At 40.4% G+C, this 27,923-nt stretch overlaps 1 protein-coding gene across 9 annotated transcripts in view; it reads left to right on the top strand.

Annotated features, from left to right (window-relative positions):
• ST18 (ST18 C2H2C-type zinc finger transcription factor) overlaps positions 1-27,923 on the top strand; it is a 255,635-nt gene that overhangs the window by 143,196 nt on the left and 84,516 nt on the right. For 7 of the 9 annotated variants that reach the window (XM_019428928.2, XM_019428929.2, XM_019428931.2 and 4 more), the window contains 2 exons: positions 8,385-8,439; positions 11,010-11,040. In XM_019428928.2, coding sequence (XP_019284473.1) covers positions 8,385-8,439; positions 11,010-11,040 — 86 coding nt within the window. Of the gene's footprint in view, positions 1-1,916; positions 1,971-8,384; positions 8,440-11,009; positions 11,041-27,923 lie in introns of those variants that run through there. The other 2 variants (XM_053896554.1, XM_053896551.1) reach the window with 1 other exon arrangement.

The following is a 27,923-nucleotide window of genomic DNA, read 5'->3' as shown; positions in this document are numbered from 1 at the left end:
TAAGGTATCTCCCTGATGTAACAATAGGACACTCTTAAGGAACAGAAGGAACCGATTTCAGTGGAAGATTCCTTTTAGCATCAGCCACCAGTGTGTTTCTATGAGCGGGTGGGTGGAGTTATGAATGATAGGCACGTGCACTGGGGAGCCTCTGAAAGGCTCGAATTTCCCATTTGTATTTGGGCGTACCTGGACTTCTCCAGCCCTTTTGTGTCAAATCGTATTCCTGAACTTATATTTTGTTGGTGCCCTCCGTGCACTTCTCCAAGTCGATCTCAGCTGTGCTGCCTTAACTCTCCTCCCCAGGGAGGGGAGAGACAGCAGATGGGGTTAGGGCAGAGGGCTGATGCATCTGACAGCAAACGGCCGGGTTGTTGAGTGGAAGCTGCGAGCGTCAGGAAGCTACTTTTCCCCTGAGAACCAACTAACCACTGAAGAAAGTTGAAAATGAGCCCTTTGAGAAACGCTATTAAAAGTAGTAAAAAATTGCAATTGTGCAGATGATGTGCTGCTGTGTGCTTATTCGGATGCTAATGAGTTTGACATTAGGGAACTCACAGGGTTTACAGCTACTCCCTTATGTGATTCAGTTCTTTATTGGCAATCTTTGAGAAAATAAATGGAAAATGTATTGCTAATAAATACATAACACGATAGGGTATTAGACAAAAAGCCATTACTTTCAGGATTTAGAAAGAGCTTTGCTCACCAGTGTGACTGTTTTCCAGGATCTTTTGTTTTAGGTTAGAGTATGGCAAACAAAAGGGAATAGGCAGGTGGAAAGCTTCGGGACTCTTTCTGAAGTGAGAGTGAGGTAAAGGAAGCCAAACGCATTTCCAGAGAAAGCCCCTCCCCCCTTTATCCCCCTCAGTGGCAATCGAAAACAAACTAAGAATTCCCAAGCCCCTGTGCCACTTTTCAATTCTTACATCATGTGCAGTAATCTGCTCTATCACTTGAGAGAGTTTTATACCTATTTTTCCCCAGGAACTACGGTTGCTGACTTGCGTTGAAGAAGCATCTGCTTAATGTCTGGTCAAAGCTTACAAGTGATCCAGAAATCTATGGTTAAAAAGCCAAGTACTTCACAATCTACTGCAAAGGGGGAAATACAGGAAGATAGAAATCTTCTGCAAGGAAGGTTGGTGGCTTGTGTTTGACACAATAGCAGAACTGCCGGATATAAACTCTTTAGATGCGCATTGATATATGTGCTATTTGTATAAATAGCCCCTCTCTAGGAGGCTGAGTGCGCTATGCTGAACTTCAGAGTTTTCTCTCAAGGGCCAAGTGGCCTAAAGACAGATTCTGTTCCCAGCCCTGAGACCAAATAGAGGAGAAGCAGCTCTGCGTTCTATGGGTGCAAAGTAAACCAACGGCAAATTGTTTCTATGGAAAGCAGGTTGGAATATTGGCAAATAGCATGATTACGACAGCCTCATTAAAGAGAGCTCTAAACAGCAAAAGGATGAATTTTGAATCTGTCTTTTGTGACTTCTTGAGTATAGTACTTTCCAAATCTTGCCTGAACTTTTTTTTTGGTGGTTAAAAGTAAAAATACCAGTAATAATACAGAGTCCCTTTTACCCAATTTGTCTATAAATTGAAGATTATATATATATATATATATATATGTCAGTACTAGAAACAAAAATGAATTTGGCTACCTTTAAAACCATAAGAATCTTTCTCTGATTGATATTGTAGCATAAAATTTTTCTTTCTGTTTAGAGTTAGAGCCCAAGCAAATTACAGGTAAAAGTGTCAGTGTGTTGCCCATTGTCCACTTCAGGGTTTACAGCTGGTCTTCTGTTTCATTTGTCCTCTCTGCTGTGCCTCCTTTCTTTTCTTTTTTTTCCCTCAATAGAATGAATTTAAGGACTTCTCACTAAAGTGGACAAACACATTTAGTCACTTTGACAAAGCAGGGCAAACTGAGTTGGCATACAAGTTACCTGAGAAGAAGAGAGGTAAGGCAACATTTTTTTTTTTAATTAAAAGGAGAATATGTTGAAATAAAATGCAGCCAATCAAAGCATTTATATAAAAGCTCTCCTTTATAACAGCACTTTGTGGATTTGCTTTGAAAGGAATTTGTTAGCGCTGAATTTAGAACTGGCATTTTTGTCAGAAGCATGATTGCTTTAATATTTAAAAGTATGAAACAGGTGAAGTCCTTTGAGCCTACAAATGCTTTTGCATATCGATCGGTATATATTATCTGTTCATACCTGTTTACCTTTAAAGAAAAGTTCGGCATTAAAATAGTCTTAAAAGTCCATTTAAATTCATTTGTATAGAAATTAGTTTACTTAAGGATTAAGAATAAACAAGTGAGATATTTTAAAAGCACTGTGGGTGACTTCTACAGTTAATGCCTACAAACACTGGGAAGTAAGGACTTGAGTTGACCTTGGGAAAAACCTATTTAAAATAACTTATCCCTATACGAAGGAGCTTGTCTTCTGACAATTACGTATTTGGTACACAGGCAGCTCAATACATCAGCAAGAAAAACAATTTGTAAGGCCCTTTTAGGGTGTTACTTACTCTGAGCTATCTTTAAACAGAGCCTATTAAAAACAATACCAAAAAAAAAAGTCTCCTAAAACATAAAGCTGGCGATTGCCCCCTTATGTCACAAAGCTGTGACTCAGAGGCCATGGTACAGCGACTAATAGAAATCCTTGGCACACGTTGGCTACCTGAGGGAATAATAGAACTATTTGCTGGAGTCGTTTGGCAAAAGGACACAAACATATGGCTTTGGTTTATATTCTGGTTTGCCAGTTGTGCGAAGTTACAGGATGAAGTCTACAATAGCAGTGACAACTCAGAAATGAGAAATGAGGCTCAGAAGAGATCAGCTTCCTTATAAAGCTCCCCAAGCTTGTCTCTGCTCTCAGGTTGCTTTTATTGCAGGGAGTTTCTGAGTGCGTCTGGAAATCCCTGTGAGGATCACTTCCTCTAGGGGGAATGTGGTGCCGTTGGCCCTCAGAAAGTGCAATTTTGCAGAGCACTGGACTTGATCTGACCGAGGACTGAGGGTGCTGCTTCCTGAGGTGTGGCGGTTGTCGGGGTGGGAAGGATTAGGGCAGACAAGAGATGAATCCTCAATCTAAAGAGGACACATCATTTGGGGCGCCTGGGTGGCTCAGTCAGTTGAGATGCCAACTTCAGCTCAGGTCATGATCTCACATTCTGTGAGTTTGAGCCCCACGTCGGGCTCTGTGCTGACAGCTCGGAGCCTGGAGCCTGCTTTGGATTCTGTGTCTCCCTCTGTCTCTGCTCCTCCCACACCCGTGCTCTCTCTCTCTCTCTCTCTCTCTCGCTCTCACTCTCTCTCTCTCTCTCTCAAAAAGAAATAAACATTAAAAATTTTTTTAAAAATTTTAAAGGGAACACATCATTCAATTCTTTGGCTTTCTTACAGGATCAAAGACTGTTATCACAAGAGACATAGAGGTAGGAACAGAGAGTTGGAATCAGGGATAATTGTGCCCTAATAAAGGAGCCAGAAGATTTTCATTTTGTTTAGAATAAGGGATTTAGAGAAGGTCGTGAAAATTATTAACATGACAGCTTGAATGATGTAAAGAAGTTTTTTATTGGTTTACATTTTTTAAAAAGTTTATTACTCTTTTAATACCCTTTCTGAGTAATTAAGAAACATATGGAAAGAAAATCAGAAAAGTAAAAAGAGGGTCCAAAGAGAGACAACAAATACTTGAACATTCCATCTCAGTATTCCTCTCAACAAGTAAACTATTCTTTCAGTGTCACAATTCACGTTCCCCGTCCTTTCCCTGTATAACAGGGAGACAGCTTTTGCTGCCGTTTTGGGCTGATCCAAACCTGTATTTAAAAGAAAATGATGCCAGGATCAGAAAAAGAAAGGGCACTCCGTGTAAGGTTCTTTGTTCTTCAGTCTGGCCAAATTGCATCCTAAGATACTGGCATCCTCCGGTTGTTTCGTTTTCTGGGGTTCGCCTTTTCCAACTTCCTGAGTTTCTCTTTGTTGATTTTTTTTTAAAAAATGAGTTTTGTAAAGGCAGCATCCACTGAGGATAAAAGGCTCCTCATAGAGAGGACCCCAGGACCTCTGCTCGGCAGCCACAGAGCTTCCTCTCTCCACTGCCACGTGTTCCCCGGGATTGAAACGACATCTAACACAAGTCATGTGGCACGAGCTACAAAAATGCATGGCCAGTCCAAAGCCCTGAGGAGGGCAACACAATGAAATCTTGTTAAAAGTGAAAATTATTGCAAGTTGAGTGTATGTGGAGGACTTCTCAAATTAAAGGTAGCTACCGTCAGAGATTATGTGTATTTAGACAGTATTGAGATTAATTAAATCAAGATGTATACTCAGAACGTTATGATCACTATAGCTTTTTCTGTTAATATTAAGAAATTCGTGACTACTTATAAATATAAATGTGTGTGTGTATAGAGAGAGAGAGGATGTCAGTGTCTACAGTGCTGTTGAAAGGAAAAATAAAACTTCAACATCACCAAGAGATATTTTTTTAAGAAGTGATTAAATATTTACTTGAAAAGAAATTTTTTTACCATTATGTTAAAATGAGATTTTGAGTGAACAATAAAAATCAAAGGGAAGTAAATCTCCTCACATACCAGTACTTTGCTTGTGTGAATGAAAGCAAAATTGAGTTTATGAATTCTGTGTCCTGCTCCTTGATGCTCTCGTTCCTACAAACCAGCAATTTCAGAGCTCCCTTTTCAGCCCAAAGGAAGGCACTGGGGTGATGTGGACAGGAGAGTTGCTGATTGTCCCTGACATAAGTGCCAGTAAGAAAAGATGGTCAAATAAAAGTAACTAGGAATTTACGACGTATGCCTGTATATAAGTTTGTAAGTATATAAGGATGTTAAATAAGAGGTTTCCAAATTGAATTAAATAATCAAATTTCATTTTATGGTTATTTTTCTTCTTCATTGTCTATCGACATGTTTCTATTGTTGGTTCTTACATGTCCTTCCTACAAGTTTTGCGTTGTCACCTTTATCTCATAAGTGTCTTTCCCTCTTGTCATTTCTCCTTGTTATTAACTCCTCTTACCAGAGAACTGAGAAGTGAAATCTTTTAAAATTTTTCTTCATGGCTTTATTATGAAACCGAAGAAAGAACCACTTTTTTCTCCTTTGCATATAAATGTTGTACGTAAAATCTTCATACTTGTAGGTTAAATGTACTTTTCTCAAAGTAGTTTCACATCAAGAAAAATAAATGGCAAAGCTTACCTTTAATATTTTATATCTGTTGAGAAATAGATTGTCAGAGCGAGGAGGAACGTGGTATAGGAATCTGAGAAAATATCTTGTCTTGTTCCCGTCCATAAACAATGAAATGAGATAGACAAAGGTTCTAAGAAACCTCCAGAAGAACAGCTTTTCAGAAAATCAAATCTCTGTTTTGAGAAAGGAAATGATTCATTAAGTGTTGACAAATTCATTGGAGCCTTGTCAATAGCATTTGGGACTTAAGCAGTAAAAATGATCAAGTCTTCTTTTCCAACAGGAAAAAAAAAAAATGTTCCCAGAGAGAAATGTAGTTTCCCAGATCATAGCAGGAGTTAGTTAGGTCAGTCTTCCCTATAGCCCTGGGAAAAGTTTAAAGGAGGGGAATTCTATCCCCACCCCCATCCTGGTCTCAACGCACGCCCTGAGGCAGAAACCTCTTCTTACCTTTAAGGAGCCATTCCCAGAAGGAGGTACACACTGAATCTGAGGTTTGATTTTACCAAAATTAAGTCTGCTTATTGGGAATGTATTAAAATCCATGAGAGTATTCCATATAAAGAATACTTAGAAATTTCCACTCCCATTTATAAGGTTTTGGAAAACAAAGACTTACCTTCAGATTGAGATCTGTCAGGAGAGCGAGCCACCTCATGAATGTTAAAACCTTCGGCCCCTAAGAAGAAAGCACATTGCTTTAGATTTCTGATGTCGTTATTCCCCAATGAGCTATCAGACAGGACTAGGCACAGAACTTAGTAACTTTTATTATTTTTCGGTTGTGAAGCGGAGAAAGGTGAAATATATATTATGGCCTCCATCCATTTCACTCCTACCACTTGGCCCACAAGTCAAATTTGAAAACTTAGCTTAGTTACCAGTCTTTAGAATGTTTACATAGGATGTATATGCTACACCGTCAAGAGGACAATTGTGCCACAAAATACAATTATGGGGCTAGCATTCCGAGCATAATCAAGCGGAGGTCCATGAATATTTATGCATTCCTTCCAATGACTGTAATGGGGAGGCGGCTGCATGGAGTGGTTGCCTGCACTGCATGGACCAGGCGGGTCCAAGGGGATAGCTGAACTGCAAAATGGAAGTAGTCTTAAAGCTGTTATAAAGAAGATTACATTGAAGTAGGTTTCTGAAACTTTTCTGCTTACCTCGGGGCACTCTTTGCAACCTGCGTTTCAGTTTCGATTAAGAGACTCATGGAGTTCAATCTTCACTTGCCTTTTTGGGGGAGATTTTTCAGAGTGGTTGGGGAGAGCTCATAGCACCTGTGTGGCAGGAGACTGTTAGAGTTATGTTGAGTCACTACTCACCCACTGGAGTAGCTTCCTCAGAAATAGTTGGTGGTTTTCGTCATTTGAACTCTCCTTGCTACTGACCTCTCTTAATCGAGTTACTCCTGTAGCCCATGGAGGGGAGTTTGCATGAGTTGAGCCAATTTATATGCAACAGAGATACTCGTGGAGGAGGAGGATTTCACAACGCGATGCTCACCATCCTGAGTAAACCAAGCCATTTTAATCCCAGGCAGTGCCACATCTGTCATAAATTCATGTGGTTTTAAAAGAAGGAAAAGCTACAGGCAAAAAAAAAAAAAAAAAAAAAAATCACCTCTGTTTTATCGTTGTTTCCTCTCATCATGTGGTTTTCAAATATTCCTAACGATGGACCGTTTTATTTAGACGAAAGTGACTGCTGCTTAGCAAAAGCAGTGGACACTTTTTTGTTTGCTAATTTAAAAAAACAGTTCAGTGATTGGTGTGGTGTTTATTATGAAATGATGACAAAAGGGTACTGGTGGTTTTAATAGTTTTAGCTTACGAGAGCTGTCGTTAATTTTGTCTGTAGTGTTGCAGGTGAAAAAATGCACAATGGATAAATAGTCTATATTGGTTTAACTGAACATAATATATAGTATGTTCTGGAGTTGTTTGTCTCAATAGACTATAGTAATCAAAAGTAATGAACCTATTATGTGCAGGACCTTGGAGAGCGTCGAATGGCAGTAAAAGTGTGGCACATAAAAGGTTTATTAAAGGAAATTAAAGTCCATCATTGCCACACCTGCTCCCCTATTATAAGTCTATGGCAGGTCAGTGCCTTCAATCACAACTCAGCCTCAGAGAGCAGAGATGCGTCTCCCATTACCATTGCAGTCACACCGCATCCACACTAGTGTCAGGATTTAAGGATGGGCGCCACGGAGAGTGCCTTCTGCCTGCCTCGCGTTCCCAGCAAGCAAAACAACTTCTTTGCATTGAAGAATTCCTTCTGCTAGTGTGCAAAGGTGAATTAAGCTAGAGATGATGGCAAGGCTCTAGTGAAACGGATGGGAGTAGTCATGTCTGACCGTATCTCCAGAGGGGCAAAAACAACAGGCTTTTAAAAGTCTTTCCATCCTTTCGGTAGCTTATTTCATCGCATTTAAAATATTTAGTAATGATGCTGTAGGGAGTTTGATGCTGACACACATGATGCTCAAATTTCACTTTCCTTATAGATTTGCATAATTATAACCGGTATTTATTCTGGAATTCTGGGAGTCAGTGTATGTCATTTGATGATCAACATTTCCAGTGGTATTTTGAAATGCCGGTATTTCAGGGGTTTGCCTTCATGTTGCTTTTTACCCAGGGGATTATTTTTCCCGAATTAGAAGGAGGTATGTATCAGAAAGGGTCTAGAAATGCAAAGGAATCAGATTTTAGTAAAATCAGCCTGAAACCTTTTGGTTTGGCATTTGAGGTTTTGTCTCCCTTGCGACCACTGTTATTCAGACAGTCCTTTTTTTTGTTGTTGTTGTTTTTTTTTTTTTTCTATCTGCGTAATGCCAGAAGTGTTTGAATCTCTAGCAAACACTTACGGACAAGGACATCTGCCCTCTTGTCACGGTTTCCTCTGACTTCAGCATCTATAAAAGTGTTTCCAAAATTCATGGATTGCAAGAGCAGTCACAGCTCTATACCTGCCGAGGATGACTGCTATTCAAGAGCATGGAAGGCTGGTCTATTTTTCACAATGACCTTCAGAACTTGTAAGGACACGTTTTCATATTTTGGTCAATATCAAAGGAATGACCTCAGGACTTTGTGTTCATGTTACAGATGGATGCAGAGACTGAAGATAAAACGCTGCGTACCCGCTCTAAAGGAACCAAGGGTGAGTTAGTAAGCAGGTTCCATGACACCGTGCCCACCACACCATGAAATATGGGAGTTCCAATGCTCAGTCCCTAATGGGTAGTCAGAATGATTACAACTTCCTCCGGGCTTCTTTTTTTATTTTTTTAAATCAAGCTAGGACACTGGATCATGGCATTGAGAGCTAAATATTATGAACCAGGAGCTAAAGGACTCAGAAAAGTCCCAATGGTGTATGATGCTGATTTTTACAAAATGCGATCATGAGTAGATTTAAACATCATGCAAAACAACACAAGGGTCAGCAAGGGAAGGAGGATGCTTCACAGAGACCTCCAGATGATTGAAGTGACCTTTAATGGGCAGGGGAAAAGACAGAATTGTTAGTTTCCTGCCAAAGCCAGTTTTGATTTTTATGTTACCTGGTTTAGTGGCTCCCAGTCTAAACTTAGTTCAAGTAAAATGATGGTGTTTGTTTTTTGCCTGTCCCTGCTGGGAATTTCCGGCAGCTTGGCAAAGTAATGTTTGAAAGGTTTAACTTGCTGGTTATCCTTCTCTTTTTGGAACCAACAGATGGTAATGTAATATTGAAATATAAACAGGCCCTTGATGATCTAAACATCTGGAAAACAGGATTGACTGGCAATAATACCCCTTAAGGAAAATAACTTTTATTATAATTAGCTATATTTTTGTGACCCTTAATTCTAAATGGAGAACTGTAGCTCACCATAGCCTCTGAAAACACTCTGGATAGCTGTTTCTTACCCAACTCTTCTCCCCAGAGGCCTCGCTAAGGAAGACCTGAGTCAGGAAGCAATAGTGCAATTTGTTCGGAAGGGTTTGAGATGTACAGTCGAAAGTCGCTGATCAAATGGAATGCTTTCCGTAGCGATGTTCATATTTTTTTTTTTAATGTTTATTTATTTTTGAGACACAGAGAGACAGAGCATGAATGGGGGAGGGGCAGAGAGAGAGGGAGACACAGGATCGGAAGCAGGCTCCGGGCTCTGAGCCATCAGCCCGGAGCCCGACGCGGGGCTCGAGATCCCCGCGTGGTCACGTGAGATCGTGACCTGAGCTGAAGTCGGACTCTCAACCGACTGAGCCACCCAGGCGCCCCAGCGATGTTCATATTTGTAGTCAAGTTAAATAATTCCTGTTTGATTTGAAGTCCAGAATCCCCTCAATTTTTTTTTTTTTTTTTTTTTTTTGAGAGAGAGACAGTGCGAACAGGGGAGGGGCAGAGCAAGGGAGAGAGAGAGAATCCCAAGCAGGCTCTGCTGTGTTAGCACAGAGCCGGATGCGGGGCTCAAAGTCACGAACTGTGAGATCGTGACCTGAGCTGAAGTCGAGGGCTGGACGCTTAACGGACTGAGCCACAGGGGTGCCCCTGGAATCCCAATCTTTAATAAATTCCAGAATGATGTGTTTTTTTAGTTCAAATGCAACCATGGTTGTCTTTAGCAATGACAACCAAAATGCAGAACGCTATGCAAGATGCAGCAGCATTTTCTACCCAAACAGAAGTTAGATACCATGTTAGTGTCTAATTTTACTGCAAGTTACTTTAAAGTTACTACATTATATATCATAATATTTAGAATGCAGTAATTGTAGACATTAAACTTTTACGCAGCAAACTTCTCAACAGAATACAAATTTAAGAGAAAAAAATGACTCATATTGTTATTTAGGATAAGCTCACATCCGGATGTCATACATCTGGCATACTAGAGACAGTATTTGGATTATACGAATCTCTTGTTTTGACTTCTAAAAGCACACTATTCTAGCCGACTTTTAAAATGTGGGTCTTTTAATTTGCAATTCTTCTTGTACTTTGAATTCTTTTGGCACATGATATCCACCCTTAAATAGAGCCAAAATGTTCTTCTAGAAATGAAACGACTGTTTTCTCGTGCGGCATGAGTAATCTTTAAAACCACCTGTTGTCTTTCTCAATATGCTGCTTACCCTTGTGTGGGCAGGTATTTATAAACATGAACTTCTTTCATTCGCATCATTCGTCAGAAAAATCAAAGCTCTTTTTTTTCTACAAGATTCTTATTTTTAAACCATTCTTGACATTAGCTCAGCTGAACATATCTTCCTTTCTGCATACAAGTGAAATTTATGGAGCATCATCTTGGGACACACTTAGTAAAACTTTACCCGTTTTATTTAAATACTTGTTTAATGTCAATAAAAATGTAAGCTTGGGATCCTTCTGAAAAACTTCATATAAACAATAGACTTGATATAAAAAAGAATTCAAGTCCTTCAAATTCTTGTAAATTTTCAGTGACTCGTTAAAGACAGGCCTTTGAAAAACCCAACCCATGACTGTAAGGCCCCAGGGTCACCTGAGGCACTAAAGCCAGAGTCCTCTGTTCTGGGCCATATTCATCTACCCCCTGGTTTCCAAAGCACCAGAACCAGAAAAGATCAATCTACCCAGCAGGAAATTAAGCGGGGTCTGCACTAACCATTTATCAGTCATTAACTCTGGGTGCGTGAAAAGTTTTCAAAATTATACCGTTTTCAAAATTATAGACTGATTTTCTCTTTCTTTCTTTTTGTCCACAGTGCCAATAGATTCTCTAATTCAGGAGCTTAGGTAAGATTTGCCCCATGTTACTTTTTCTAATATCGATTGGCTTTAATCATTAGAACGTTTTGTACTTTTCAAGGCTGAGAATCCCTGTGTTAGTATGAACCATAGGCCAACAGGCTTCTTTGTCTGTAACCCAAAGGAGAAGAGAGGGGAAAACCACCAGTAATTGATTCAAAACAATTAGGGCTAATATTTGGATAAGAAAACACAACCACATTTTGCTGTGATGTAGTTTCCCCGCTTTTCTCTGTGGAGTATTTGCTTTTTCTGTGCCCATACCTCACCCGTGGCTTGTGTGTGCCCTGGTGGCCAGTGAAGAAAGAGCTGTCGTCTGTGAACCTGAGCAACAGATGGCCCAGGTGCTAAGTTCTCCAGTTTCTGTTTTAAATAGATAATTCTATCCTAAGTTTTTACATGTAGACATTGGAAGATAATAGGTTTGTGGGTGCGTCCATACATTTCCACCTCAGATACTGAGAATGCCCCCCAGGCAATGTTACGAAAAGTCCACTGCAATAGGTTTTGCAAAATAAACTCCAATTCGAATTTTTGTTTTGTAGCGTCTCTGTCAAGGTGTAGTGTATGAAAAAATACATTTTAAAAAGGAACATGTGCTGACGATACATATTTTGTACTGATGATATTTTTTTTAGAGAAATGGTGTCAGGAGCAAGATGAGTCCTTTGTCCCTCATCTAGATTTGCTATTGCAAACCCAGAAAGTCTCCAACCTACGATCTAACCCACCTTTCTGAAAACAACGATGGTCTATGTGCATTCCTCAGGAAAACGTTTGAAAACCGTTCTTTACGTGGTTATTTTTCCAGGCAACTGTGTTCTGTCATTTCCTGAAGCAAAGGCTCTCTCAGTTCCACGTTTCCTAGGATTCATTGTGTCGCGGTTTCAGTCCACTTGCTTCGTGGAACACGTGTCTATCAGCACTGTTAGACATCCATGCTGATCTCTTCTCTGTGCAAGTTAGTGGGGAATCGTCAACGAGAAGTTTATATTTGAAATTACTTGAGCAGAACGGATAGCACGCTCACACTAGGACAGGATTAAATGAATGAATTGTCTGGCTCGCTTAAATTCTCGCTTCGTAAGCCTGCTCTCATGTAAAATTCCTATCTGTTTAGAGACTTCATGTTCCCTATAGAACGATCAAAGGAAGTTTAAAATGATCAAGGGCTCACAGCACATGAGACATTTGCCATTCCAGTGGTTTCCTAGTGGCCCACTGCCGGGACGGGGCACCTGTGAACTCGCGGTCTTTCCCCTTGTCGAAATAACTGTGTCTCCGGTCCGTCCTTCCAGGGAATGAAACCAATCTGGGAGGGAAGAGAGCCTTTTGAGTCAGAAGTCTTGAAAAATAACTTGAAAGAGAAAAGAATTTTGAAGGAACAAATAAGTGTGTGCTTTGGCTTAAGGAGAAATCTATAATTCATAGAGAAAAAGGAAGGAATCAGCAGAGAGCAGCAACTTTGTGGGGGAAAATGTTTAATATCACCTTTCTAGGGCAGTGGAGATTACTATTTAACCACGTTGTTAGCTTTAATAATTATAATAAAATGCGAGTGCCCGGGTGGCTCAGACGGTTCAGCATCTGATTCTTGATGTCAGCTCAGGTCTTGATCTCCAGACTGTGAATCCAAGCCCCACACTGAGCTCCACACTGGGCGTGAAGCCTACTTAAGATAATCATTATTATTATTGTGAAGCAAAACTAATATATATTGAGCTCTTGTGTGCCAGACACTCTTGAGCTTTCTTGGTTACGTTACTATTTCGCTTAATCCTCACAATAACCATTTAAGGTAGAAACTACGATATTTCCAATTTTTAGATGAAGAAAGCGAAAAGAGTTTTCGTAAATAGGTCAAGATTATGCAGCGAGTAAGTAATCCAGTCTTTCAACTCAGGCTGGCTTCTCAATTGTCAGGCCATGCTTTCTCCCATGCACAATTAATAGTAACCATCTAGAATGTAAATCAAAAACACATGGTTTGTTGTTCATATTCCCAGCAGCTGGATTTTTTTAATTCTGTATTTTAACCGTATGGTTTGCTTTTCAACAGCTTAGTTTTCTGAAATTCAAACAAAGAAGGTGGTTTGATTAAAAGTAATAATATTTCCTGTTTTCCTAATTCTCTACAAGTGATTTTTTTGTCAGATATTCAATTTTACCTAATTTCTCATTAGACCAACTCAGAAAGCTGGTGATAATTGCTGGGAAGATTCATAAACAAAACTAAGTCGCCTATTTTTTCTTTAATAAGATCCAGTTTATAAAAATTAGTAACTGATGGTTGTTTGTTTTATAATTATGAATTTTCAACAGAATATTCATGCTTAGGCATGTGTTCCAAATTGTTTCTTAAATGGCTTTAAGTTGACCAAAGTATCGACCGGAAGTATTAATTCTATATAAATCTTGGGAAAATGTTCTGATTTATATGGAAGGTTATGTTTTTAGTGTCTTTTAAGTTTTTGCACAGCTTTATCCATTTGCTACAACTACTCCTCCAACTTATTCTGCAGATCTGTTCCAGAATCCAGGGTTTTTGTGCACCTGAATTCTGAGTATCTTAGGAAATGGGACACATTTTCCCCAGTGTAAAAGTTACGGCTGTTTTCTAGGGAACAGTGGCAACTTTATTTAGTTCTCTTTAGAACGCATTGGACATGTTATTGCTTCTAGAGCTACTACTTACAAAAATACTAATACAAATGAAGCTAATTTAAATATACTGTATATTGTTCATGACACTAATAAAAATTGATAGTGACATTCTCATCTTCTTATTATACTCTATGTCAGCTACGATCATCACCATTAAAAAAGCAATTTATAACCACAGGCCCACCTTTAATCACATTCCTTATTAGCATTTCCAGTCTTTCCTCCAGCACAATATAGGTTACAGGTGGTGTCGAGAAGGTGCTGTCGTGTCTTTCTAAATCATGACCACTGTATTATCTCTGCTTTTCTTTTATTACTAGTATCCTTAATCTGACCCGAATGCTATTGCATCTACGAACATTGGTAATTGTCTCATGCATTGGCAAAGTGTTTTACACCGGTCCAGCCCTTTCCTCTAATTAGGAAAATATATTCTAGCCTCTGAAATGGCTTTCCTATGTGACTACTTAGAGACACAAATGAATTCAAGACTCTTAAGTGTATTAGATTCAGATCCCACTGTCCTTTCGTGGCCTTATTACCGCTTACTGATTTGTTGGCTTCAGTCTTTTAATGAAAATTTCAATTTAGTTGTCTTTTTACATTTTTTTCTTTTGTATAATTTGTTTCTTCATTTAAAACCACGTTATTTGGCATTTTCTTGTAAATTTTAAAAAGGTATTTTTTTTAAAGTTTATTTATTTACTTTGAGAGAGAGCACAAGAGAGCATGAGTGGGGGGAGGGGCAGAGAGAGAGGAAGAGAGAGAATCCCAAGCAGGCTCCCTGTTGACTGTGGGGCTCGACCCCACAAACGTGGGGTCATGACCTGAGCCTAAGTCAAGAGTCAGATGCTTAACCCCGACTAAGCCACCCAGGCACCCTTAAAATGTTAAATATTTTCTAGGCTCTGTAATCAGTAGGCTGTAGATTTAATCATAACATTTAATCAGCATGTGAAAAAAATTGCAACCTACAGCTTTAGATGGCTTTCTCTCTTTCCTTCTATCTTATTTCATTCATGATAGTCTTTATATCAGTTAAATGTTTTACTCAATAGCTTTTCCAACTTGGAAGGGGGATAAAGTTTCTTTTAATAAATATGATTTTATTGCAACTACTTATTGCACAGATTTCTGGAGATGACAACTAAAGGAAATAAAATGGACATAAGCTGATTTCTAAAATTAAGTGTCCCATAAATCGATCATCCAGGTTAAAGGAAATACGTAGCTGTAATCACAAGGTTGGAGGAAAGAAGGAAGAAAGCCTCGTCTTTCCTTTCATTGCTATGATTTCCAAATGCAGGGCTCAGTTCATGCTTTGGGTATTTAACAGCATATCTCCTACATTCGTGTCTTTCTAAATGTTGTTGCCAAGCCTATAAATTAGAATCCAGGAGCCTGACATCTTAAAGAAAACTCATTTTCTTATGGGCTATTCTGGGGGGCAGGTGAGAGTGATAACCAAGGCAGATGATGGTAAGGATTGGGTATCGAAGAGAAGTGTCCATCTGGGGGAGCCTGATGCGACCCCGTTCATTTGCCTGCTCTCCGCCTTCCTCGTCCTCACCTCTGGGTAATGGATAGGCTCTTCTTGGACGTATGACATAAAAGCATAAGATCAGTTAATCACTCCAGAGAGATCATTTGTGCCTGCTAGGGTAAGAGAGTGTCTTAAAATAGATTAGGGAGTCTTTCAATAAGAATGAAATTTTTAAAAGAGTTTGTTATTTAACAAGAAAATCCCATTCACCATAATTCTATCATATATTTATGTACTTACATAGCCTTTAATAGCATTTAGCACTGAACCTGCTATTGAGTGGGCCTTCAATAGGTGCCTATTGAGTGAGTTGTTGAAATAACACGCAGTGTCTAATTGGATCCATACAAGCAGCCTGGGGGATAGTCAGGACAAATGACATGAGCCACATTTAACTTATGAACCGAGTAGGGGAAGTTAAGGGATTTATTTATACAAGGGGTTTGAGTAACAAGTGACTGAACTGGAAGTAGAACTTAGATTCTGTTTGTGGTGCAGGGCACATCCCACACGTTCCCAAACCCACTGCAGTCAGTGCATTATTTTCCATTACTGCAAGCCCTCATAGAACCCCTCCCCCCCCTTTTTTTTTTTTACTTTTTGGAGTAGTTTTAGCTTCACAGAATAACTGAGCAGAAGGGGGAAGGTACAGGGACTTCCTGTAGACCCGGTGCCCCGACACACACAGCCTCCACCAGTATCGACACCCCCACCAGAGCGGCTCATTTGTTACAACTGATGAACCTACGTTAACACACCAGCCTTCCATGTCGTCATCCACATTTGGAGGAACTAATTACTTGAACTTTATCAATAAATTAATAAATCAGGTTGAAATCTATCTGCCAACTGACCCCGGCACATTTTCTTTATTCACCACGGTGCCAGAGATAAAGAGGCCAGTGTCCTTCCTTTCTCGATTTTTTCCATGAATTGATCGTGCGATTTTAAGTCTACGTTAAAGTGTCAGGAGATGATACAAATCTGTCTCCTCTATTTGTTTTTCCTTTCAAAATGCTACCTCCGGGTGATCTACCATGGGCTTTGTACTTCGCAGGTTGATTTTTATTTTTTTTTTAGTATTTACTTATTTTTGTGAGAGTGCAAGCGGGGCAGGGGTAGAGAGAGGGGAACAGAGGATCCAGAACGGGCTCTGCAGTGTCAGGCTGACAGCAGCGAGCCCGATGTGGGGGTCGAACTCAGGAACTGCAAGATCATGACCTGATCTGAAGTCAGACGCTCAACAGACTGAGCCACCCAGGTGCCCCTCGGGGACTGATTTTACGGTACGGGAGGCGTGTGTCACTTAACATTCACCTGAGACTGACGACAGGCATTTAGAAATAGGCCAAGGACGGGGTCCTGTCCCTTCAAAGCACGTTGAACTTAGAGACTAAATGGCTGTATGTGCTCCAGTTGGCACACATCGTTTCTCTATTTTTATATCAATAGTATATCCTATATATAAAATTGTGATTACATGGGAAGGGGCAATGTAACTTAATTGTATATATTCTATTTTAAACTAGAATTTCTGCATTTCAGAAAAATGCTATGGAGCTTGTAAGTAAATCCTGAGAGTGAAGTCTCTCAGAAAAAAATAAGAACAAGAAAATGTGCTTTCTTTACCTTTTAGTTTTACATTCAAATATTATCGCAAGAATCATATTGGAGCAGCCAGGCTACAGGGTCACATCTGCTCCTGATGCTGGAAGTGATATCACTGGTCCGTGTCAACCAATAGCTTAAAAGAGTCTGAGGCACTAACATCTCTAGAAATCTGACATTTTCTAAAACTGTGACAAAACACTGCCACTCTGGGCCGCACGTGAAGATTTACCTCACTGTGGCTTTCAGATTTGTGGAGCTCACCCGCAGAGATAATTTTTTCCAGCCATTGAGCTTTTCTTTTGGTGTAACATAAATCTTTTTACACAGCAGTGTTTGCCACTCTTGACTGAGGAGTGAACGTTTCCTCTGCTAGCTGTTCATTTGGGGCTCCCTCCGCATCAGTGGAGTGCCGGGTGTTGCGGGAGAGAGAACACTAATGGTGTCGCATCACAACCCCGGGGAGTCATATGCTACTGTCACCGTGGGTGACGTGAGCAAAGTGCGACAGGCGTGGAGCAGGAGAGATCACTTCCAACTTGGGGATCGAATGGGACCCTGTAGCCTGGCTGATCAGAGTATCTGCTTGGCCGGCATCCCCTGGGAGCTTGCTGCAAATGCACTCTCAGGCCCGGCCCGGATGCATCTTATCAGATCTCTAACCTGGTAACATGCATACTTAACTTTGAGAAGCACTAGCTTAGACTTTGCTGCTTACTTGGAATCGCTCTTCTCTCTGTTGGTAATTTTCAACAGTGTGGATCAGCAGGGAAGTCAAATGTTTGGGCTTCTTTGGGATTTTCCTAGTTCGTGGATTCATGGGTTGATACAGAAGGCTCCTTAGCCAAGAAGCAGCAAGACTTGACCTTGAACACTTCTCCAAGGTCACACACCAGCCACGGATAGAACCCCCAGACCTAGGTCTGGGATTAACCCATTGTTTGCATTTGTATTGGTCGAAAAGTCGCAGAATACTGAACGCTTTTAACGGCAGTGTCGCAAAAAGTACGAGCCCTGGTCTCCTGTGAGTCTTTGTTTTGACCTCTTGCAAGTGTTTGAAATCAACCAAATCTTCCTTAAATATTTTCCACAGATAATTAGAAAGAGAAAATATGTAAGGGTGCTTTGTAAACAGCGTTTTATATGCCTCCGTAGATGACTTCATAGTCATCCAGAGTGTGTTCTCAGAGTATTTAATGATTATGTCTCAAGCAAAATCCAAAATCTCCGTCAGCTTCCGTATGTCACATGACTGCCTTGCCATTTTGACACCTTGGTAACTAATAGGCTGAGCTTCCTTCTAACTTGCCTAGGCACTTTGTTCCCTTTGGTCGCCATCTTCTCGTCCTAATGTGCTCTTTTTATGTATTTATTTTTAAATTTACATTCAAGTTAGTTAACATGTAGTGTAATAATGATTTCAGGAATAGAATTTAGCGATTCATCACTTACATATAACACTCAGTGCTCATCCCAACAAATGCCCTCCTTAGTGCCCCTTGTCCATTCAGCCCTCCCCTCCCCCCAAACCCAACGCCCCTCCAGCAACCCTCGGTTTGTTCTCTGTATTTAAGAGTCTCTTATGGTTTGTATCCCTCTGTTTCTATATTATTTTTGCTTCCCTTCTCTTATGTTCATCTGTTTTGTATCCCAAATTCCACGTGAGTGAAGTCATACGATATTTGTCTTTCTCTGACTGACATAATACACTCTACCTCCATCCACGTTGTTGCAAATGGCAAGATTTTATTCTATTTGATCGCCGAGTACTATTCCATTGTATATATGTAGCACCTCTTCTTTATCCATTCATCAGCCGATGGACATTTGTTGCCCTCATGTGCTCTCAAGCACCTCGAACACAACGCGGAATTATTTAACACTATTGCTTGTTTCACCTCCATCCTTCTGGAAGGGGAGGCGTTGACTTTAATCTTCAGGCAGAACACTTCATGTCTTCCTGTTATGTTTTAGGTAAACGATGCCCATTTGAAGTCCCATCTCAATCGCATTGTATGCTTGCAAAAATAATGTTTCTGACATCTTGCAGTATTTTTCCTGCATAAAGTGTGAACTGAAATACGTCTGTCCCACAGCGTTGACAGATCGGCTCCCGCAACTAAACCACGGTGTGCTTGAATTTTCAGTATTTCCTCACCATGGGTGACTTCTCATAACACGAATGCAAACCCCCACTTAGGATGTGACCAGTTCACGTGGTAGAAAGAACAGTGGATTAACAGCAGCCCTGGGTTCTGGGAGTTCTGTCAGTGGTTAGCATGTGACTCTGGAGAGGTGTTCAAAGTCTTGCTGCCTTGTTGGCTCAGGAAACTTCTGTAAAGCATTTTGAGTCCTGGCCTCTGAATTCACCTAACTTCCCTCCATCCCCATCCCAAAGTATAGCTACATTGAAACTCTTGCTTTATTCGGACTTATCCTCTGAGTTCATCTTTGCCTTTGAACCTCTCCTTGGCTACCTTTTCACCTGTTGGTGTTTTCCTTGCATGATCTTTCTCCTTGTTTATTTTCTCTTCTTGAAAGAGAAAGCGTTTTTTTTGTTTGTTTGTTTTGTTTTTCTAATCACCTTTATCCTCACGTTTTGGTCTTCTAATCTCACCACGATGTTGTTTCCTACAGGAAACCCCAAGGCCTAAAGCTACTGCTTATCCTTCTTTTTATAAAGTGCTCTTTTCATCTCAACTCTGTTGTAATCGATTCCTGGCAAAATTCTTTCCTTCATCTTCTCCCACGTGGGATTCATCCTCATCCTTTAAAGCAAATGACTAATGTCATCTTCTCCAGGAACTGTCCCCGTCACCTTCCAGACTGACTAATAATTTTTCCATTGTGTACTCAAAGTACTTCTTTTCTTGTCTGTGTTAAAGCAACTGATTACATTGAATCATAGCTATTTTATTATTCATTCGTCCATCTGTCCACCCATTCAAAAGAAAGCAGATTCCCTGCCTTCAAGTTTACAGTTTGATTGGGAAAAATTAAAAACAAAAACAAAAACTAAAAACTAAAAAATTTTAATTAGTCACACACAATTTTGCCTCAATACACTTTTATTTGCTCAACTTTTTAAGGACAAAGAATCTATTTTATTCACTAGTGTATCCCTAGTACATGATGTTACTAGAAAAAAATTTATTTTGCATTGCCTACCAATGTTTGCATTTAGAATAAGTATTGTAGTTAGTAACTCATTGTAAAGGAATTTCTATTTAATGTCAGTACTCTTTAACTATTTTTATGTAGTGCCCACAACTTCTTTGGTTCCAAATTCTTAGATTCTTTCCCTCATTCTGTCCCTTTAAAGTCAAGACTGTTTAGCTAGCAAAACTCTCCCTGGCTCCTTAACTACAAACCAGCCTCCTCTGGCTGGCTTCGAATTCATTTCTCAGTCATATTTCTATCGTCAATAAGTGTCTTCCTCTACAAATATATTTTATCAAAGTATCAGACAGAAAAGTGAGGTGACTTTAATTCTGTTACTTCTCCTTTGGTCTCATTTGGTCATTTGCAGTCAGGAAGAGAAACCAGGACTGGAATAGAAATTCACATTTCTGTATTTGTATGAAGGATCAGCCAAATGAGTCCTTGGACAGGAGTGGCCTCGTGCAACAAATTCAGAAAGTAAAGACACCCCTGAACATGTGATCACTTAGAAGGAATCCAAGGCTGGGGCAGCCAGGTACAGAACAGTGTAGATAAGGAAGAATGCCTTGAGCTTGGGGTTTTTAAAAAGACCCTCACCCTGGTTCTCAGCCTGAGGCACAGGAGCACATTCTCATCAGTGGGGGAGGCACTTTGGAGATGTTTCTCAAAGGTGGGGTGAGAAATGCATTCTAGGGACTTGTTTCCAACTCAGGGTCAGGGGAGTGGGCCTGTGTGAGGAAGTGATTGCAATATGTCTGTGAGGTCACACTCTCCACCACCTTTCCTGTGTGGGGGTCCCAGAGGAGACTCCGTTCTGCTAGGTCAACCCAATGAGAACAGAGAGAATTTAGACTCCAGAGCCCTCAGAGTGTTTGTGGTCATGGCTCCAGAGCTTCTGAGGACCCTGTGTCCTTATAGATGGAAGCTAACACAAAGCCTTCAGTCTCTCCTGCAGGATCGCTAAGCTCTGGGTTCCTTCAAGTAAGGACCGGCGGGTTCATTCTGCCATGATCATTTTTTTTAACGTTTTACTTTATTTGTTTTGAGACACAGAGCATGAGCAGGGGAGGGGCAGAGAGAGGGAGGGAGACACAGAATCCGAAGCAGGCTCCAGGCTCTGAGCTGTCTGCACAGAGCCCGATGTGGGGCTCGAACCCACAAGCCGTGAGATCATGACCTGAGCCGAAGTGGGAGGCTCAACCGACTGAGCCACCCAGGCTCCTCTGCCATGATCATTTTTAAAGAAACTTGGCTTCCCGACACGGCACACTTGCTGATTTCCTCTTAGTTCTTTGTATCTTCTTAGTTCTCATTGATAGTTCGTCCTCAACATCCCAGACTCTAAACACTGGGTCTCCCCAGGTGTGTCCTTGATCTTTTTTGCAGTCGATCTTTTGGTGATCTCATGCAGGCTTTTAATATACTTACACACAAATAAACCCTTTCTCCCTAAACTTCATACTCCAACTGTGTAGTCAGCATCTCCAAATGGATCCCTAATGTGTATCTCAAACTCAATAATCCCAGACCGAAGTCATGATCTTCTATAAATTGGACACACCCGCAGCCCTCCCCGTATCAGTACCTGGGAGGCACAAGAGCCCTGGAGCCATCCTTGACTTTTCCCTTCACACTCTAAATGCAACCTCTCTGAACATTCTTATGTGTTGCATTTCAAGATAAACCCACAGTGTGACCCTTTCTCCCCACCCCCACTGCTCTTTCCAGGCTCCCAAACCATCACTGTTCGCTTGAGTTACTAAAATAACCTCCTCACCGGTTTTCTTCCCTCTGCCATTAGCAACTTGCAGTTTACTCCACAAGGCAGCCAGAATGATCTTGTTAAGGGGACACTCAGACCATGTCACCTCTCTTCTCAAAACCTTCCAATGGTTTTCCCTTTTCTGAAAGAAAAGAAAAAAATTATTACTCTGACCTGGTCTGTCTGACCTCTCCATTGTCTCTTGTATACACATGCCGTTCCCTGGATCAGACTCGCTGATGCCTCAGGCTTTTACGTGCTGTTCTCCTTGCCTAGAATGCTGTTCCTTGCATTGTTGCCAGTCTCTGTCCCTCTCTTACTTCAGGTCTTTACTCAAATGCTTCCTCGTCGGCAAGGCCTTCCCTGACCTCGGCCTTTAAAATGCCAAGCCCTCATTTCTCAGCTTTCTCTATTCTCTTTCCCTGTTTTATTTTGGGTGGGCAAAAAAAAAAAAGAAAAAAGAACACCTTTTCACATGTGGTACAATTACTTACTACCTTGTTTCTAATCTGTGTTTTTTCAAGGCATCGTTAAGTTTCCTGCAAGCAGGAATTGTGATCTTTTATTTCATTGATAATATCCCCAAATCTAGAAAGGTGCCTGACACTCGCATAAGGAGCTAATGAAAAACTTTGCCTAAATGTGTTCCAAGTGCTATAGAAAGCAATGGAATAAGACAAGAGCTCACAGTTTTTGAAATAGCCTGCGGGTCATGAAAACACAGTGTGATAGTTCCTATAGAATAGATTTATGTAAGGGAGCACGCTGGAATGAGCAACTCATCCTGGTGGGGTTTGTCCCGGGTTGGAAGGTTGAGAGGGAGTCTGCCCAGGCAACTCCAGTGGGCAGAGAGAGGGCACTCTGTAAAGATGAGTTAAATTCGACTGAGTAGCAAAGTCTTCCATCAGCCTGGTTCTTGGCCTGCTGTGGATTTGGGTGGCTGGGGGGTCAAAGGAAAAGGAATGGAAAAGAACAGAGGTTGTCCCTTGAGCCTGTATGGAGGCCAATTTCCTGTTACTTCAAACTCACTTGTATTTGCCCATCCTGAACAAGATCGCCCCATACTTTTAAAAGCAATGAAAAAAGCATGTATCCGAAGAAAGATTATACTGTAAGAGCCAAATGTCTTTATTGTTTCTGATTTTTGTGCTTAATGAGTTAAGCTTTGATAATCAGTTTATTTCTACATCTAAAAACAAGGGATGATTTCTTAGCAACACTGTAGACCTGTAGACCAAGCCTGCAAATAGGTTTTTAACCTCATGATATCTGTTAATCATGGAAACATCCCTATAAGTACTGATTTACAAGATGGCTCCCCGAAGCCCAGCCAACCAATGTGTGGGTCAAATGGTGAAATGAGTATCCTGAGCCCTCGCGTCCCCTGAAGCACTACTGTCCAACTGGTCTGGATGAGCGAGCTGTGGCTCGGAACTGGGTTCCCAGTTGCTTTGGTGTTCTCAGAGAAGCAGTTTTGTAATACTCTGAATGAGGCTATGAATTACAAAAACAAGATTACGTGATGGAGTATTAAATTCGAATGGAGTCACTGGCAAGACGGTCACTCACTCCTGCCCCCGCTGGTGAATGGAACTGTGGGGGCATCTTATGAGTGGCCCAGGGGGTCAGCCAGCCTGCTGGCTTGGGAGGCAGGAGAACCATGTGGTGACCAGGCCTGTCTGCATGGGGGCAGTCTGGGGAAGTGGCTCCTCAGAAGCTCTGGTGGTAGATAGCAAGGAAGGCACAGGCACATGTAGAAGGGGCTGGGTTACAGGAAGTGAGGTGTGGGACTTACAGCTTCATTGGTGGTTGCGTGTTTGTAAAGCAGGGACAGCCTTTCTGAGTAAGTTATTTCTGATCCAATAGGATGCTTGGCTGCTGAAACAGTTTGCAGATTTGTGTGTGTACCTACATATACCTTCACATATACACACACACGTTTATACACACACAGACACACACACATACGTTTATATACACGTAATTATACCAATATATTAAAGTAGGTGATGGCTACTAACTCAGTACTCACTTTGCTATTTTAACCCTGGTGCTTCCTTTTAAATGTTACTCCAGAACAGCAGCCTAGTTCTGTGAAATGACTCATAATATGTCCTCGTGAAGCTGGGAAGGATAAATGGGAACACTCGATGTATCAGACAGTTCTTTCTCATAGCAGAGACCTTGTGCATATCTGTAGGTTTCTAGTATGTCAGTTCAGAGGACTAAGAAAGGAACCTAGATTTATGGACCGAATATCTGCATTCAGGTAAATGTCAGGAAATAAAATTGGCATTTATGATAGGAGTCGTGAAACAGCCATGTGCTCTTAAAAAGTCATTTGTCCTAGTAGTTACTCACATTATTTGATGAAGTTCTGTCTTTGTATCTGTATTTGTGCCTGTTTGTTTCGTTTTCTCTCAGTGGGTATACCTTTGCCTCCTAGAGATGTGGCTGTGTCTCCCAGTCTTTCCCACTCTAGACTGCTCTCAGTACCTGTATTTCTGTTCATCTTTGCCGATCGAGTTGTTCCCCTCCCCCACCCCATGCTTGGTTTCCTTCCTTCCCCCTCCCAACCTTCCTGACTTCCCTGTGATCTCTTCTAGCTCATTCTCTCTCTCCTTCTCTCTCAGCTCTCCTTCTTCTCATAGTATCTGTCCTCGTGCAAATCTCTTTTCTACACGTCCACACTAGATCTACCCTACTTGAACTTGAGAGGAACATTCTTTTGAACACCGAAAGATGTCTATAATGGAAACCACAGTGGGAGTTGCCAGAAAAAAAATCAGCGACTAGTGAAAGGGTCAGCTTTGATAAACTCTGTTCTAGATGACAAAAATAACATGACTCCCCTTTTTACTACAAAATAGTACAAATATAAATAATACCTGATAAAACTATTCGCATATAAATTTCATCCAGGAATAGCGAGTTCATTACATTGCAAAGAAAAGCAGCCACTATATTAGCTTTTAATATGCAAGATATGGTTATAATTATCCATAGTATGTGAAAATATTTGATTCTGACATCAAATTTTTAAACATATATTAAGCTTTATTCTCAATAACCATTCAAAACCTACTCCGTAGAGAGAATTCATATATGCACATCTTGGGAAAAAGAAAATAAAGTGTTCATACTAGAGAACAGAAGGACACCTATACTTTATTCATTATAATACTAATTAGACCTTTGTGTTTCCTGATCTTCATTTAGAGCTCTACTAAATTAACTTGATATTACTTATGTGGCTCTGATTTGAGTGTTTCTGGGAGTGATTGACCCACAGAAACAAAGAAGCTTCAAACCCCATCACTAGTTAATGGTTTTTACTTTGTAAATAAATGAGATCATTTTCATTAATAAGGCTATGCCTGCATCACAAACATGTAGGAACTTGATATTCAATAGATTTGGGCATGGTGTACAATAGAGATAAGTTTTGATAAAGTTGTCCAAAATAAACTTTTTTTTTCTCCTCTGAGTTGTCTGGCTAATTCACATGATCTTGAATTTTTTTACATAGTCATGTGTTAAATACTAATTACCTTTGTTATTTTTGTTCAAAAGTAATTTTTTTTGAGAGAGAGAGAGAGAGGAAGCTCAAGTGAGGGAGGGGGCAGAAGGAGAGAGAGAGAATCTCAAGCAGGCTACACAGCATGGAGCCTGATGCAGGGCTCGATCCCATGACCTGGGGATCACGACCTGAGCTGAAACCAAGAATTAGACACTCAACCAATTGAACCACCCAGGCACCCCATTTTTGTTCAAAAGTAATTTAAATTTTTTTTTTTTACATTTATTTATCTTTGAGAGACAGAGAGACAGAGCACAAGTCGGGGAGGGGCAGAGAGAGAGGGAGACACAGAATCCAAAGCAGGCTCCAGGCTCTGAGCGGGCAGCACAGAGCCTGATGTGGGGCTTGAACTCACAAACGGTGAGATCATGACCTGAGCCAAAGTCGGACGCTTAACCGACTGAGCCACCCAGGCGCTCCTGTTCAAAAGTAATTTTAAAGCAGACGTTTTCTATGTGTATTTTATAATCACTGTCACTTTCTCCTTTCTGACGTTCTGTTCAAAAATGAGAGCTGAAGTGGAATTTTGGCAGGGTCTACGTTCTATTCAGCACCCTCCATTAAAACCTGAAGTTCTCGTTCTGATTATTAAATAACTGCAATTTACTTTGAGCCCTAAGTTTTATGACAAAGTTAACTGGTTTTTTTCTTTCCTTAGAAGCATGCATGGAAGGGTTGTTTCTCTTCTAGCTGCAGAGAGCACTTGCCCGGTGCCTAGATGATCAAAGCAGACACTTCATTACCTCTAGGAAGCCCAGGCCCCATGCTACACACACATACATAACGTCTAAACATGTATAAGTAAAGTATGAATAAGGTTTAAAGTCAGGGAGAAGACGTACAGGGTGTCAGTCCTCGCGAGACATGCACCAAACAAAATAAAATGGGATATTGATTAAATGGCCAGATGATTGAAGCTTTTCTACAGACTTCACGGGGGTGATTTGAAAATAGTATGAAGATACTCGTATTTAAGATTGCTTTTTCTTTCAAGTTTGAAGTTTGGGGCTTAAAAACCATGTCCCCCAGGGAAGATCCAAGCCAGCATGGCTGGTTCTTCCCAGGAAGCAGGGCTCCCTGACATCCCAGTGTCTTGTTGGCCGAGCTTAGGCAAGTGGGAGGGGTCGGAGGTGGAGCAAAGGCGCGGCCCAACCCCCCACTTCAGTGGCACCTAAGCCTTCCTGTTTAAATTTAACCATTTTTGAAAGCATTTTCTGCTAACAAGATTTCTTCTAGTAGCAAAATTGCTATATAAAATTTTATAAAACATGATGCTGGGGAAATTAAAGGAGAGTACATTTTATTTTCCTCTAAAACTAGGTTATTTGTGAATATGCCAAAGAAATGAATGTATGTGGTCTTATATACTAACATAAGATACACAAATACTGTATTTTTATCCCCATTATCATGGAATTTCACAGCTCTCATTATTTTAACTTATTTTATTTTATTTTATTTTATTTTATTTTATTTTATTGGCTAGGAATAGAAGTTTCAAATAAAAGAATTCAGATTGTTGACTCATTAGTTACAATAAAAAGAGTCACTTTGAACTCAATTCTACAAATGCATTAACTTGAATTGTCACAATGCTATTCTTACTCAACCACATTTAATTTTTTTAGCAGATACGATCTATAATAAAATACTTATAGATCATTTAAGATGATGCAATAATCTTAAAGTGTTTGGTTTTTTTAAAGTAGGGCTTATTTTAAATATCTTCTCCTCAGAAAAACTATTCTGAGGGGCGCCTGGGTGGCTCCAGTCGGTTAAGCGACCAACTTCGGCTCAGGTCATGATCTCGAGGTTTATGAGTTCAAGCCCCGCATCGGCTCTGTGCTGACAGCTCTCTGTCTCTGTCTCTCCCAAAGGTAAAAAAACGTTAAAAAAGAAAAAAATATATACTATTTTGATAAGACAAACATTAATGAACTATGTGAATTTCATTTTTGTATTTCTTTAGGATTAAAATAAGATCCCTACATTCCATTTTTCTTAATATTTTTAGTTTTATACTGATATTTGGCAAAATATAAAACCACATATATTTTTTATTTTATGTACTTATAAAAGTATTTTGAAGTATTAATAAATTTAAAAAATGTTTTCATGTTTATTTATTTTTGAGAGAGAGAGACAGAGTGTGAGTGGGGGAGGGGCAGAGTGAGAGGGAGACACAGAATCCGAAGCAGTTTCCAGGCTCTGAGCTGTCAGCACAGAGCCCAACTTAGGGCTTGAACCCACAAACCGTTAAGATCATGACCTGAACTGAAGTCCGATGCTCAACCAACTGAGCCACCCAGGCACCCCGAAGTATTAATAATTTAAAATAACAGTTTGGCTTTGATGAAGCTAGATTTCCCAGCAAACAACGACGAATCTCTTTCTGTACTTAAATTCTTTCTGAATTCTTTCGGTACCCTCATCCTGAAATGCACAAACTGATCACCTCTTGCTGTCTTCAATTTCCTGATTTTATCTTATTATATCCAATTTCTTTTGGGAGAAATCTGTATAACCCATCACATTATGTTTCTGAAAAGATG

This window comes from Panthera pardus, unplaced genomic scaffold, assembly GCF_024362965.1.
Source record: "Panthera pardus isolate Hobbes unplaced genomic scaffold, ASM2436296v1 HiC_scaffold_7, whole genome shotgun sequence".
Lineage (NCBI taxonomy): Eukaryota > Metazoa > Chordata > Mammalia > Carnivora > Felidae > Panthera > Panthera pardus.
This window is presented reverse-complemented; position numbering and strand designations above follow the sequence as displayed.